Raw genomic sequence first — 15019 nt, forward strand, 5'->3', positions numbered from 1 at the left:
AGACCGCGTTCTTATACTATGTCTCTTTTTGCTGAAAAAACTAAGTTACAAGGATGTAAACAAACCAAAAGCAGCTGTCAAGTGTTGGAAGGGGACACACAGACACATGCATCCCAAAACGCAGATAGATAGATGTATGGCAGGATTCTTTTATTTTCTGTCAACCAACTCCACTAAAGTCTTGGTCAAACCAGGGCTGTAGTAGAAAGCACTTGCCCAAGGTACAAAAACATAGTTCCAAACATGACATTCATGGGTAAAAGAAAGATTACACAGAACTGCTTTCCACAATTAAGGGTGATGATGTTTTGAGTGGATAAATCTGGTTCCTGCAGTAAAAGGCTTCAGTTTTTGTCTTTGTGTGTGTGCGTGCATGTACACACACACACACACACACACACACATACACATACGTACATGTATGTCTATATACATAATATGCATTATCTATTTTAGAGCCATCACTACCTGAAGGTGTTGATCCATCATTTTTGGCGGCCTTACCTGATAACATTCGGCAAGAAGTGATAGCAGAACAGCTTCGATTGCAACGCATCCAACAGAGAGCTCAACAACAAGCTCAGAATAGTAGCAGTAGTATGGGTCATTTGGAGGTGAATCCTGAGTTCTTGGCTGCACTGCCACCTGCTATACAAGAAGAAGTGAGTTCCTCATTTTTATTTCTCAACATGTCTTTGCTCTGTCGATACTTCTTCCAGTGTCGTCGTATTCTGGCAGCTTATAGGAAATTTGCCATAAATATTTTTTGCTGTAGGAAAATTCACCACCACAAAAAAAACTTTTCTTGAAATAGCAACCTCATCAACTAACCTATCAATTAGAGAAAGATAATTTCTTTAAAATGACTTATCTAGTTTACAGTCTGCTTGTGTTCCTCCTTGACTGCAAACTTTCCCATGGCAGAAATGTCTATGGCAAATTTTCCGGTCATGATTATGGCAATATATAGAAAAAAAAATTGTAATTCTCAGAAACATCCGTTTTTATCTTGAGTTTTAACTACAGTTTGATAAAAGTCATAAGCAACCAGTGTCCCAAGGGACTTTCTGAATGGTACACCCAAAATGGCACAAGAATTCACTTTGAATTTATTCAATAGTATGGCCTATATGATGATGAGCTGTGTTTTATACAACCCACTTCTTGAAAAAAAAGGTTACCTGTGCTTGTTTCAATAGATGATTGTAGTGTAGTTGGAGGTCAACAGACATTATCATAAATGTAACAAGCAGACTCCAAGCACTAGTCTTGGGTTATTTGATAGTTCTAATACTGAAATATAATGGGTTTTCTCTTTTGTTATCAGAAGCTAGTGGTTTTCAAGCAAAACATTTTTCAGAACTTGAAGAAAAAAAGAAGTAGGGTGGAATATTTTTAAAATTTTGAGATTTAATTCAGGTTGAGGAAAGATATTTTCACATCTTTCTCAAATTTGAACTTGGGAAGTATGGAGCTGAGCTCTTAATTTTCTAACTACATTGTTTATTATGTCACTTGTTCTCTCGTTCTCTCTCTCTCTCTCTCTCTGTCACCTACTTTGTGAACATGACTAACTGTGGATGCTAATTATCAAATGTTGCAGGTACTGTCTCAGCAGCGTGCTGAACAAGCCAGGTTGACTGCCCAACAGAACCCTACCAACCCAGAAACTCCAGTCGATCCAGCAAATTTCTTTGCATCGTTGCCCAGTTCTCTTCGTCAACAAGTGCTAGCAGATATGGATGATAGTATGGTTGCAGTGTTACCACCTGATCTGGCTGCTGAAGCCCAAGCGCTGCGGAGAGAATTGGAAGAACGGCACCGTCGCTTAATGCAAGAACGTTTCTTTGCTCAAGCTAGTGCAGGTTCGCTGTCAGCTATACTCCGGCAAACTGGTCAGTTAATTCATCATTACAAAGAAGCCAATTATGTTCTTACTCTCCTCTCGAGTACCATTCTTATTACTCAACAATATATTTTAGATTCAACAGTCCTTTTCATTGTCTTGTTGGACCAGTTTCAGCTGTTCTAATAGTCTTTCAGTTATTTTTTTTGTATTCATTTCCTTGCAATTGTCTCAGAATTTTCTGACATAGTCTCTCCCTATGGAGCGGGGAAAACATCAAATTGACTCTGAACATTGGGGTCAATTTGACCCTAAATTTATTTTTTTGCTTCACAATAGAAGAGACTTTAAGCAGTTTTGTTTTTATTTTCTCTAAGTCTGCCTGTTGCAGTAATTCATGTCACCTAAGCTATCATTATTCTAAAATGTTCTTATTTCTCTGCAGGTCTTGCTGGAAGATTGGGTACACGCTATGCAATTCGAGCTGCCCCGCGCAGTGGTAACCAATGGTGTTGGAGTGGAAACCGTCCTGGACAGAGCAATTTAAATGCCAATTCTGTTAAACTGCGAGGACGACTGCTGCTTGATCACGAAGCTCTGACCTGTTTGCTTGTACTGCTGTTTCTTGATGAACCTAAAATTAACACAAACCGTCTTCATCGTGTCTTTCGGAACCTCTGCTACCACGCACCAACTCGAGCCTGGGTGGTGCGGGCCCTCCTCTCAATCCTCCAGCGAACCAGCAACTGCACAAGATTTGATGGTGTTGTGGGTGAAAAAGGTAAAACAGACAAATCGATGAGGAAACGGTCTCATTCCATGCAAACTGACAGCATAGCTGCCTTAAAAGTAGATACCAAGAACCAAGCGTCATGGCTGTCTATTAGCCTTGAAGCAGCCCTCGGCTGCAGGACTAATGTCTTCCAGATACAACGATCTGGCAAGAAACATCCAAACTTGGCTAACTCTACTGTGACTATACATCATCAAGCCGCTCCTGTGGTGTGTAGACATGTCTTGGACTCTCTAATATCATTAGCAAAGAGCTTTCCTAGTCAGTTCCTCCCACTCAGGAAAGCGAAAGAAGTTTCAAAATGTGATACAGACAAGGATAAAGATGGCAAAGACAAGGATGGTAAAGACAAAGATGATGTTGATAAACAAAAAGATAAAATTGATGGGACTCCAAGCAGTCCACGTATTAAGGAGCGATCTGACAGACAGGAACCGAGTGGAAGCAGTCGACCTGATTCAGACTTTTGGGACCTTCTAGTGCGCCTGGACGGTCTGACTAACCGAAAGGGCAAGGGTCTACAGCGATTACACAGCACATCGGGTGTAGACACAGAAACCTACAATGTAACAGATTTTGAATCTTCACCTCTCGGACAGTTAATGGCAATGCTATCACATCCTGTCATTCACTCGAGTCAAATGTTAACGGACAGATTGTTACGTTTGTTAGGACTTGTTTCAATTGGATTACCAGAATTAATGGCTCAAAAACCACAAGAAGTCTCTACAACTATGAATCCGGTCAGTGCAGCGGTAACTACGCAAGCTGCCCCTACCTCAATGTCGTTATCCATAGCTGGTGCCCCTGCTGTAGCTGGTAATGTCACCTCTCCTGCTGTTACTAACCAGGCAGATCTATCTACATTGACATCTACACTACCTGAAGCCGTCAGTAAGATGCCTTCAGCAGAAGAAACAACAGAGAAGACAGGTAAAAATAAAAATAAAAAAAACACCCTTTCCATTTTGCTCTTTTCTGTGCTTTTGAAATGTCTTTGTGAAAAATTAGCTGATAAAGAAGGAAATGCCTTGTTCCACTATGTACTTATTAACTTAATTAATTGCTAGGTTTTGTATTGAGGAGTTGTTCAGTTTAGATTAAGTATTTAGCTGTTTAATTCCGAGCTTTTGTATTTCAATATGATTTCATTGTTGTTGGTTTTGCAGTTGTCTTAAGTAACTCTGGTCTTAACATGTTAACCACCATATCCTGTTAGTCGAACTTAACCTGTGGCACCATGTATTTCATTTTTGAATATCAACTTTGATGAAACTTTGATGGAAGGCTTTAAAACAGGAAGTTTGTATCCTAGAACGAAGAGGTGGTCTCCAGTGAAGTTTGATATCAAATAGATTAAACCCTCTCTCTCTCTCTTAATACACCACTTTACTGGCTGACCTCATCTTATAATACTCCTCTTTATCGCTCTCACCTTTTATTTTCTTTTTTTTTTTTTTTTTTTGCTACTCTATCATTATCTTTCTCTCTCTCACCTTTCTCTCTCTCTCTCACCTTTCTCTCTCTCTCTCACCTTTCTCTCTCTCACCTTTCATCAACAATCTATGAACCAGAAACCTTTGATTACACCTACATGCATGATTCACAATAACTGCTTTGGCTTCATGTCCTCCTCCTCCTCCTCTACTTATCTTTTATTAACCTTAATGACGTTGTTGTTTCTTTCGTTGGCAGAGATTGAAGAGCTGCAAGATTCATGGAAGAACCTCCTCATTTTAGAAAATCAACTTCAGTTAGCAGTTAAGGTAACATTCTTATTAATTGCATTGCTGTTCAGCTCCTTCATGATTGAATCAGTGGAGGTCAAGCCGTGAGTGTGTTGTATTCTATTGATGTGAATGAGTGTGTGATGGTGGTGGGGGTAGTTGCAGTTTTCCTCAAAAGCTATAGCAATAGACACCATCAAAAGGAAAGTAAAAAAAAAATATATTTTGAGGACTTGATTAGAGAAAATCTGGTTTATAGAGATTGTTAATTGAAAGGGGAAACAAATGAAAAAAAGAGGAGAGAACTAAGGATTTTGTTGATAGATAATGTCAGGAATTGGGCAACATCATCTTTGTTTAATGTCTGTGAGAAATTGTTACAGGTGTGAGGGGGATTAGTTGTACCTTTTTTGTCTATTGATATGTAAATTAATTACCCTTCTCTCTCTTTCTCTCTCTCTTTCTCTCTCTCTCTATCTCTCTCTTTCTCTCTCTCTTTCTCTCTCTCTTTCTCTCTCTCTCTCTCTCTCTCTCTCTCTCTCAATTGCAGCTGTTTATGTTCATGTAGTTTAAAAGAATTCCTTTATTTTCAAATAGGTGTTGACTTCCAAGTCTTGTTCTGAAGAAGGTCTGGAAGATGCCACCAATCTGTTGCTGCAGTTGTCTAGAGCCAATTCTGCTACCCACAATGCTGTGCTCAAATTACTATTGGATGGCGCTCGAGAACTTGGTCACACGATCTGTGACCATATCCGGTAAGTGTGTTTCTCTTTGTGTGTGTGTGTGTGTACTAGATTATTGCTGGATCAGTGTGATTTGTGACACGCTAGCAATAACTCAAATTATTGAAACAATGGCATGTATGTATTTATTTATATATATATATATATATATATGTATAGGCACAGCCATGCAACCACATGGTCCTAGGTTCAATACCATTTTGGCCAAATTGTCTTCTACTTATTCCTGATAGTTGTAAATGAGTGTCACTGTCATACAAGCAGTGTTGTTCATTTCCAATATTCCACGCAAGAACTTGCCTGGCCTTGGGGAAATATTTCTTTGCTTGGAAACAGGTGAGGGTTGGTGACAGGAATGGTATCTGACTGTAGAAAAATCTGCCTCAAAGAAACTCCATCCAAACCAATGTAAAACCGTGGAAACGACAACATTGATGATATATGTATTACTTCCTTCATTGAACTACCATACTGGAGCACTCTTTGTGTGTGTGTGTGTGTGTATGTGTGTGTTCATGCACATATGTATATGTTATATGTAGAATAACACAAACAAATTTGAACTCAGAACATTGCGACAGGCGAAATGCTGTTATGCATTTTGTCCAGTGTGCTAACGATTCTGCCAGCTCGCTGCATTTGTAATAACAATAATAATAATGATGATACCCTAAAAGACAGCAGCAGTGTACACACCCTGATGACTTTGATAAACTGTGAGGCAGAAGTGTAGAGGGCACATTGCTGCTTTCTGTGACTCATTGATATTCTGCTCCTGTTTTATGCATTTTGTTAAATTCCTGTGTTATTTACTGAAGTAAATTTTGTATTTGTTTACAGTAAGCTGCTGGTAGAAATCAAAGAATTGAACGGGAAGCTAAAAGATATCCAAGGAGATGAGTCCAAGGACACAGGTCCACTGGTGAAAGGTTATTTGACGGACAGGTGAGTAAATTAATCTCTTACACTACTTAACCTTCCTCTGTTGATTTCATCAGAATAGAAGTGTTGTTGGTGAAAAGAGCGTTTAGAAGGAACATGTGGTTTGTGCCAGTCACCTCCATGGCCAACTAACTGGTATAGAGAAGGGTTGCTTCCCAATGACAGTCATTGTGGTATTATCATCGCACAATGTAGGTGCAGGCATAGCTATGTGGTTGAGCAGCTTGCTTTCCAATCATATGGTCTTCGGTTCAGTTCTACTCCATGGCACCTTGGGCAAATGTCTGCTGTAGCCTCAAGCTGGTCAAAGTCTTGTGAATGGATTTGGTGGACAGAAACTGAAAGAAACCCATCATGTATATATATATATATATATATATTGGGTGATCCCATAAATAAACCAATTTTTTAAAAAATTTTATTTTTCAAAATTTAGATAAGCAAAGTTTTTTTTAATCAAAAATATACTTTCCTTCATTTTCTACAATGCTCTTCCATCTATCTGTTAGACTTGCAAGGCCCCTCTAGCAAAATTCACTTGTCAGTGGCGAAAAATACTTCTCCACTGTTCTGGATTCAGATGATGTTTATTTTTGTCTCTTGTGTTTGTAGGTTCACCCGAGCAGTTAATGTTGTTGTGTCTGCCCCCACTAAAATGAAGGGAGGTCACGACCTACAGTTGCCGTCAATGTCTATGTTGACCAGTAAGAACTCCAGCCAGCAGTTCTTCCTTCGTATCCTTAAGGTTATCATTCATCTCAGAGATGCTGCACGCCAGTCACTTGCCAAGAAAGCAAGAGCCACAGGTACGTACAACTATTTTGCCTTCTTTCTCGCGTTTATACTGCTTTCAGAGATAGGTTTCCCTCTCTCTTTTCTTTTTGTCCAGCTGTGTTTATGGCACTCCATCGGTTACAACAGCAAGGGTTCCAATTGATCTGATCAATGGGAGACCCTGTTTGTGAAATTCATGTGCAAGTAGTTGAGCACTCCACAATAGGATGGAGTGAAAATAAAAAGAAAGTTATAGAAATTGAAAATGCCTGAGGCCTAAAATCTTGCTATATATTGTTACTAGAAAAAATGCAAAATTGTTGCTTAGATCAGTCAAGGGCATTCCCCCCCCCCCAATTATTTTTGTCAGTTCATCTCTTTTAGCTTTGCCTCTCTCTCAAGGACCTGCTCCCCCCCCCATCTCTTTTCTGTCTGTCTCTCTCGTAACCATGCTTATAACTGTTGATGTTTTGTAGGTGAAAGAACTCTAACGGACGATGTGTTGGCACCAACCATGGAAACATTGATAGACACCTCTGGCAGTGGTAGCGCAATGTTTTCCTCCCAAGATGGAGCAGCTGCTACTCAAGCGCCTGCCCCTGCAGCCAGCGGTGCCACTGCTACAGATGTTAACACCACCAGTACTAGCAGCAGTCAGGAAATGACCAGTTCCACTTTATCTGAGAACCAGCCATCACAATCTATTACACAGCAACAAAGTTTCATAGAATCCGTCACTTTGATGACAGATTCTCAGATGGATGTCGATCAAGCAGGTAGGTGACAAAGGCATGTGCCAAATTGAAGTCTTGTTACTTCGGTTGATGCCACAATGAAGGTTCTTGAAATCGATGACCTCACATAATCCTTTACAAGCATTCTACACTAAATCCACGAGCGTATAAAAAAAGAATTATCATCATTGTAATTATTTAACACCCTCCATACATGCTAATATGGATTGGACTGTTTGGTATGAACTGACAAGCCAGAGAACTGCACTGATCTCTAATGTCTGCTTTGGCATGGTTTCTACAGCTGGATGCCCTTCCTAATGCCAACCAATTTTACAGAGGGCACTAGGTGCTTTCTTTCTGGCACTAGTACTGATGAAGTCCCCAACTACTCACAGGACAAGACCTCCTCAACTTAATGGGGGAGGGGTTATAGCATTGAGAAATAAATTAGGATAGAGGGACATGGGCAGTTGTCTTACTGAAGGGGTGAATGCATGGCTTTGTCATCTGGGTTGAAGTCTCACTTTCGTGAACTTCCCCTTTCATCCGTCAGATGAAACCCTTAAGTGTTTAAACCTTTTCATATTTGGTTTAAATATTCTCCCCATTTCATGTTAAATTCGGCCAGATGTGGCCTCTTACATCACCTACCTTACATGTAAAAATCATCCAGTCATCAAAAATCTTGATGCTATGAGATAATGCATGATTAATTAAAACAATTTGAATAAACAAACATTACATTTGAAAGTAATCTGAATGCTAAAGGGTTAAATCACTTGTCCACTACCTGCCCTTATTACTTTTGTGTCCTACATAATTTCACTTGAGACCCTGTATATTTTTGTTGACTTTTTCAGAGAATTTAGTTGATGACCGAAAAGGACGATCAAAGAAGGAAGGAGAACTTCCTCGCCTTAGTGATCAATTACAGTTAGATGAAATGTGGCAGACCCTTGGAGACTGCCTCACAGAATTAGCCAAGACACCTGACCACCATGCCGTACTTATTCTCCAACCAGCTGTTGAAGCCTTCTTTCTTGTGCATGCAGGTAAGTTTTCTTCTGAACGATTTCATTAATTATTCCTAGTGGGCTACCATATATATATATATATATATAATTGGAAAATTACTATTTATAATAGTGCATGACCTGTTTTATGCCTGGAGGGATGAATTAAGGATAAAAGAAAGAAAAATATTGAAAGAAAAGAAACATTCGATAGATCAATATATACATATTAGTTTTTAAATGTTTTTTTTCTATATACAACATTATAGACAAACCATAGACAGGAAATTTTTGAAACAGTCAGTGCCTGTCTGTACAGTATTTTTAGTGAATTTTACATATTTGTAATTGGGATGCTTGTAAAAATCCTTTCACCACTATATATATATATCATCATCATCATTTAATGTCAGCTTTCCATGCTGGCATGGGTTGTACGGTTTGACTGAGGTCTAGGAAGCCAGGAGGCTGCACCAGGCTCCAATCTGATTTGGCATAGTTTCTAAAGCTTGATGCCCTTCCTAACAACGCCAACCACTTTGAGAATGTAGTGGGTGCTTTTTATGTGCCACCAGCACGGGGGCCAGTCAGCTGGCACTGGCATTTGACCATACTCGAATGGTGCTTTTTACGTCCTACCGGCATGGGAGCAAGTCAGGTGGCACTGGCAACAACACATATTTCATTGTCGTCTCATTTTCCAGATTCTTTATCTTATTTTCTGTCATGATGTTTGCAAAATGTGTCAATCCATGTTTTATATTGTTTTCAGGTGAGAAAGACACCAAGAAAAACGAGCAACCAAGTCAGAAACGTGAAGATCAGTTATCTCACTTGAGTATGGAAGTTGCACCAGCTTCGCCATCTCCAGCATCTGTTATGGAGAACTCCACGTTACTTACCCGGGAAAATTCTGTGGCGTCTGTATCCTCTTTGGGACATGCCTCAAGTGATACACAGAAATTTTTAAAGTTTGCTGGTAAGTTTTTTGGGGTTTTTTTTTCAACTGATTTTGTAACAGTTGTATTTCTTTCTTGTTATAATAAAATATTATACAATATTTAGCCTAAGAACAAATGTTGAGAATACCAGTAATATACTGGTTCCCTTCAACTTCATTGCTACTTCTTGTGTGGCCTGCTTCTTGAAAAACATTAGCCACGCTTGTTTTAAACAATTCTTATTCCCAGTCCATAGAAAGTGGCATCTATTCCAAGTATTCAAATTGTAAACCTTATTGTCAACAAGTGAAATCATTTTGTGTGTTTGACAGAACAAACAGAAAAAACACAACACACACAATTATATACTTTTCTTTGTCTTTCATTTTTAGTTTGTGTGCCCTTCAATCAGTTTTGTTAATTAAAAATAAAATATATAAAATTATTTATGTATATTTTCCCAAACTAGCATCATTGAATTCAAAGTAATTTTTCATTGGCATGCCATAAAGTAAGCCGAGCATCTACAGTTTGCCCATGGCTGGTTAAAACAGTCAACTAAGAACATCTATAGATTGCTAAAAAAATTATTTCATTGTCAACTTGTATCACAGGATATCTAAGATTGTGAATTCAACTTTTCAGTGTTTCTTTAAATTCTTGTACTTCTCTTTCTTTCAGAAACTCACCGAACAGTATTGAACCAAATACTGCGACAGTCTACAACGCCCCTCGCTGACGGTCCATTTTCAGTTTTGGTTGATCACACTAGAGTCTTGGATTTTGATGTGAAAAGAAGATATTTCCGACAGGAACTAGAACGATTAGACGAAGGTTTGCGTAGAGAAGATTTGGCCGTCCATGTAAAAAGGGAACATGTTTTTGAAGATTCCTTCCGGGACCTGTTTCGTCGATCTCCTGAAGAATGGAAGCACCGATTCTACATTGTGTTTGAAGGTAGCTTTTAATGTTCTCTACCTAAAACTGAGTTAATCAAAAGTAATTAAAAGATCATGACAAATCTTCAAATGAAAAATGTTATTGTACATTAATTTGCTGCTGTTTTTGTTGTGGTTTCAGGTGAGGAAGGTCAGGATGCTGGTGGCTTGTTAAGAGAATGGTATGTTGTAATATCAAGAGAAATTTTCAACCCGATGTATGCGTTGTTCCGTACATCTCCTGGAGACCGAGTCACTTACACCATCAATCCCTCATCCCATTGCAACTCTAACCATCTCAGCTATTTCAAGTTTGTTGGCCGGATCATTGCCAAGGCCATCTACGACAACAAGTTGCTAGAGTGCTTTTTCACACGGTCCTTCTATAAACATATCATTGGGCAGGCTGTCAAGTGAGTAATCCAAAAACAATCTTCATCTGATGTTGTTCGTTATTAATTACTTTTTACCGAGTTAACAGCTACGTTTATCTCATATATTCCACTTGTAAGTAAATAAATACAATCAAATGTATACCAAACAAACTTAAGATTAATACATTATCAAACGTGTGGATATTTCCATACATGCAATAAAGGCAGCCACTGCACCTATAGCATTAGCTTGTGTGTGCACGTATATATATATATATATATATATATATATAAATATTTATGTAAATATTTATGTATGTATGTATGTGTGTGTGTGTGTGTGTGTGTGTGCTTGGGTGTTATTATTAAAAGATGAAAGCTGAAAAAAGGACTACTAACAGTATAGTATTGCAGCGTACCGGTGAAACGTTTCAGTAATATAACTAATTTCCAATACTTTATTTTTCTTTTTTGACAGATATACCGATATGGAAAGTGAAGATTATTCCTTCTACCAGGGACTGGTCTTTCTGCTTGAAAATGATGTCAAAGATCTTGGCTATGAGCTGACGTTTAGTACAGAGGTATTGCTTCTTTCTCTTGCCCCCACTTGATGCACAATCACATTCTAATCTGTTATTAAATGGGGCATATTGTTTTTGGGGTGGCTGTGGGGACATAGGAATGCTGTATGGGGGTGCGACCCCACCGCTGCCACCTTCTTTTGTCTATATTTGTTACTGACATGGTAATGCACACCCAGCCATTGCTGCAAAGTGGTTGGTGATAGGGAAAGGCAGTGTGTTGGAACAACTCTTTGATCCCATTGGCTGATGATGATGATGATAATAATAATAATAATAATAATAATACCAGAGATGGATGGAGATGTCTGTTGCACTGCCATTTTCACTGCTCTTCTGAAAACTTTTCTATGTAACCTCTCTACCATGTGTTTTGAGTCCATTTGCAAAACTGGAAATTATTCGATTGCTATGGATATATTTAATTTTTAACTCCAGGCTTTAGGCTTCTCCAAGTTAAAGGGGTCCCCAATGTTCAGGGCCCTTGACCCATGGCCCATATTGACCCATACATAAATTTGGCCTCAACATGAACTCAGGTGGTTGGGTAGCAAACTTCCTAGCGACATAACTATTTCAGCTCCTGTGAATATGCTTCTTACAGTTTTCCATTTCCTTGTAAACTAATTAGGATATAATTTTTTTTTTTTTTTTTTTACAGATCCAGGAATTTGGTGTCACTGAGGCACGAGATTTAAAACCAGACGGACGCAATTTAACTGTAACGGAAGAGAACAAGAAAGAATACGTGAAAATCGTTTGCCAAATGAGAATGACCGAATCGATTCGCAAGCAGCTGGATGCTTTCTTGGAGGGCTTCTATGATATTATTCCCAAACGCTTGATCTCTATCTTCAACGAGCAAGAACTGGAGTTGCTCATTTCTGGTTTGCCTAACATTGATATTGATGATCTGAAGGCTAACTCGGAGTATCACAAATACCAGCCCAACTCTCTACAGGTATACACACACACACACACACACGCACACACTCATTGTTTGTTTCATTCATGTCATCCTTTGTCCTGTCCTTTCAGTTTGCTGGAGAAGCAGCTGGCGTGCGCACCAATGTTGCACGCAGCAGCTAGGACTTTTACAATGATTAATAAGTAGTTGTTAATTATGATGACAATTTAACAATAATGTTAATGGTTAGTAATATCAAAAAATACTCCTTTCTACTCGAGGCATTAGGGAGTGAAATATTTTGTTGGGGAGGTGAATACTCAATTAGAGGAACCCCCAGTGCTTGACTGATACTTTGTTTTATGATCCTGGAAGGTGAAGTTGACCTCGGTGGGTTAAGCAAAAGAACATGGAGAGCGACAAGAAATACCGCTGAACATTTTGTCTGACTTACAAAAGATTCTTCCATCTCACTGCCATAATAATAATAATAATAATTAGCCCCTTTTGCAGTAGGAGTTTGGCTGCTATGTTTAGCAGAAGTGTCCCACAATGGATTGTTTTGTGTGTTTGAGGGAGAGAGAGAGCCATTTATATTTGAAAACATATTTTTTTTAATACATTGCTTACTAATTAATTTAAAATAGAACTTCATCAAAGGATACTGTTGCAACTAACGAGATTTTGTTTTTGTTTTAGATCCAATGGTTTTGGCGAGCATTACGATCTTTTGATCAAGCCAACCGTGCACGGTTTATCCAGTTTGTTACTGGAACTTCAAAAGTTCCGCTTCAGGGCTTTGCTTACCTGGAGGGAATGAATGGCATCCAAAAATTTCAAATCCATAGAGACGATCGCTCCACAGATAGACTGCCCACTGCACACACCTGGTAAGCCTGTTCGGTTAACACCCTGTTTCTGTTATTTTACTGATCCCTGATAATTTTGGTTGTTAATATTTGATTTGTAATGAAATAGGGTAGCAGTGCTGTAAACAAGTCCAGTAGGGCCAAGCATGCATCCAGAGATGGGTCTTTTGTAACACCACATCATCTGATAAAAATCTTGCCAAACATTTTCTGCCAAATTTTGTAGAATCCACCTTTCTTGAACTATGACCACTTTGAAAGGTTCAACATTTACTGCCCACAAAACTAAAAATTTCTGTTATAAAAAGGGGTGGGGGATCCCAAATCTCCAGTGCATTCCATTATTCCTGAGACTGGCAACCTCTTTGGCTCTACCAACTATCAACTGATAATTCTCATCTCCAATACCTCAAAGGTGAAGGAAGCCATTCTTTCCATCAAGTCCCTTTGAGAAATTGAGTGAATGTAATACCATTGCCGTTAACCTTTCAGCATGTCTGGCATGCAAGTATCCATGCTCAGCTATTAATTTATGAACTTCTCGCTTGGTTTGAAAGTGTCTACTTTGATGGTACCATTGCGGTATATATCTACCACCTCTTCCCCTCTTACCTGAACCTTCTTCCTACATTTTGTCTCCTGGGTAAAGAGGAGTAGTGGTAGGAGTCACTTAGATGCACCTTAATTATTTTGCAAGAAACCTCAAAAAAAGTGCTCAAATGTGGACGTGATAATCTAATCTTTGTCAACAACATATACTATCACTACTTGCATCAAGAACTTTGCATTCCCATCTTCTCTAGCTACTTCAAAACCCCTCAAACTTACTAAATCTGATCTTTCCTGATGCCCCCCGCCCCACCTTCGTAAACCAGCAACTTTGCACCCCAAACATTAGCCTTTCTGTTTAGGGCCTGAAAAATACTCAAGCTTTTGACTTTCTATGAAGCCCAGATCTGGGATGCTGTTAATGTGTGACAGATGCAACCATCCCTTACTGCACCCAGAAGAAAGCCATCTGACTGATAGATCTACACATGGGTTGTCTCTGTTATGTATTGGTTGCACAATAACTGGATTGGTCTTGCCTGTGAATGTTATAGGCACAGCCCCTTTCCCTAAAAGATAATGACCTTGTTCTCATTAACCCTTGTGGCATCAACCTACCTGACACGATTACTAGTTCTATGATACAACTTCCCATTTTAAAGATATCTAAATTAAGATATTTCATCAAAATTTCCTGCTAATTTATATTCCAAACACACCGGCCGGTAATTTTACTAAATCCATTCTTTTAAAAAATTAATTGAAAGAAAGATGATGTATTTCAATAGAAATCTGATAACAAAAAGGTTTAATATTGATTTAATGTGCTTCAGTTCACTCTCCGTGTTGGATAACTGAGTAAGATATGTCTTGCTATTTCTTCTTTCTTAGCTTCAACCAGTTGGATCTTCCTGCGTACGAGACCTACGACAAATTGCGGCACATGTTACTGCTGGCAATAAATGAATGCTCTGAAGGGTTTGGTCTGGCTTAATCATTTCAACATAACCAAATGGACTTCAACATGAGAAATATAAAAAATATATATACATACATATATACACACACGCACACACACACACACACACACACACACACATACAGGTATATGTATGTGTGTATGTATATATACATATATATATATATATAAATATATATATATATACATACACACACACGCACATATCTATATAATGTATTATACATACATACATATATATGTATGTATGTATTATCCACACATGTATTATGTTATGTCTGTGTGTGTGTGTGTGTGTGTGTG

General features: G+C 38.6%; 1 protein-coding gene across 1 annotated transcript in view; it reads left to right on the forward strand.

The window, feature by feature from the left end:
• The window catches only part of LOC106871200 (E3 ubiquitin-protein ligase HUWE1), an 89516-nt gene extending 74508 nt beyond the window's left edge, over positions 1 to 15008 (forward strand). The window contains exons 62-77 of the mRNA XM_052975961.1: positions 457 to 662; positions 1604 to 1895; positions 2292 to 3572; positions 4335 to 4405; positions 4964 to 5121; positions 5950 to 6054; positions 6664 to 6857; positions 7302 to 7601; positions 8423 to 8614; positions 9348 to 9554; positions 10198 to 10473; positions 10597 to 10867; positions 11307 to 11412; positions 12074 to 12373; positions 13019 to 13209; positions 14629 to 15008. Of these exons, the coding sequence (XP_052831921.1) occupies positions 457 to 662; positions 1604 to 1895; positions 2292 to 3572; positions 4335 to 4405; positions 4964 to 5121; positions 5950 to 6054; positions 6664 to 6857; positions 7302 to 7601; positions 8423 to 8614; positions 9348 to 9554; positions 10198 to 10473; positions 10597 to 10867; positions 11307 to 11412; positions 12074 to 12373; positions 13019 to 13209; positions 14629 to 14731 (4253 nt within the window). The 3' untranslated portion in view covers positions 14732 to 15008. The remainder of the gene's footprint in view (positions 1 to 456; positions 663 to 1603; positions 1896 to 2291; positions 3573 to 4334; positions 4406 to 4963; positions 5122 to 5949; positions 6055 to 6663; positions 6858 to 7301; positions 7602 to 8422; positions 8615 to 9347; positions 9555 to 10197; positions 10474 to 10596; positions 10868 to 11306; positions 11413 to 12073; positions 12374 to 13018; positions 13210 to 14628) is intronic.
• The last annotated feature ends 11 nt before the right edge of the window (positions 15009 to 15019 follow it).

The sequence above is a fragment of the Octopus bimaculoides genome, chromosome 23 (assembly GCF_001194135.2).
Source record: "Octopus bimaculoides isolate UCB-OBI-ISO-001 chromosome 23, ASM119413v2, whole genome shotgun sequence".
Classification (NCBI taxonomy): Eukaryota; Metazoa; Mollusca; class Cephalopoda; order Octopoda; family Octopodidae; genus Octopus; species Octopus bimaculoides.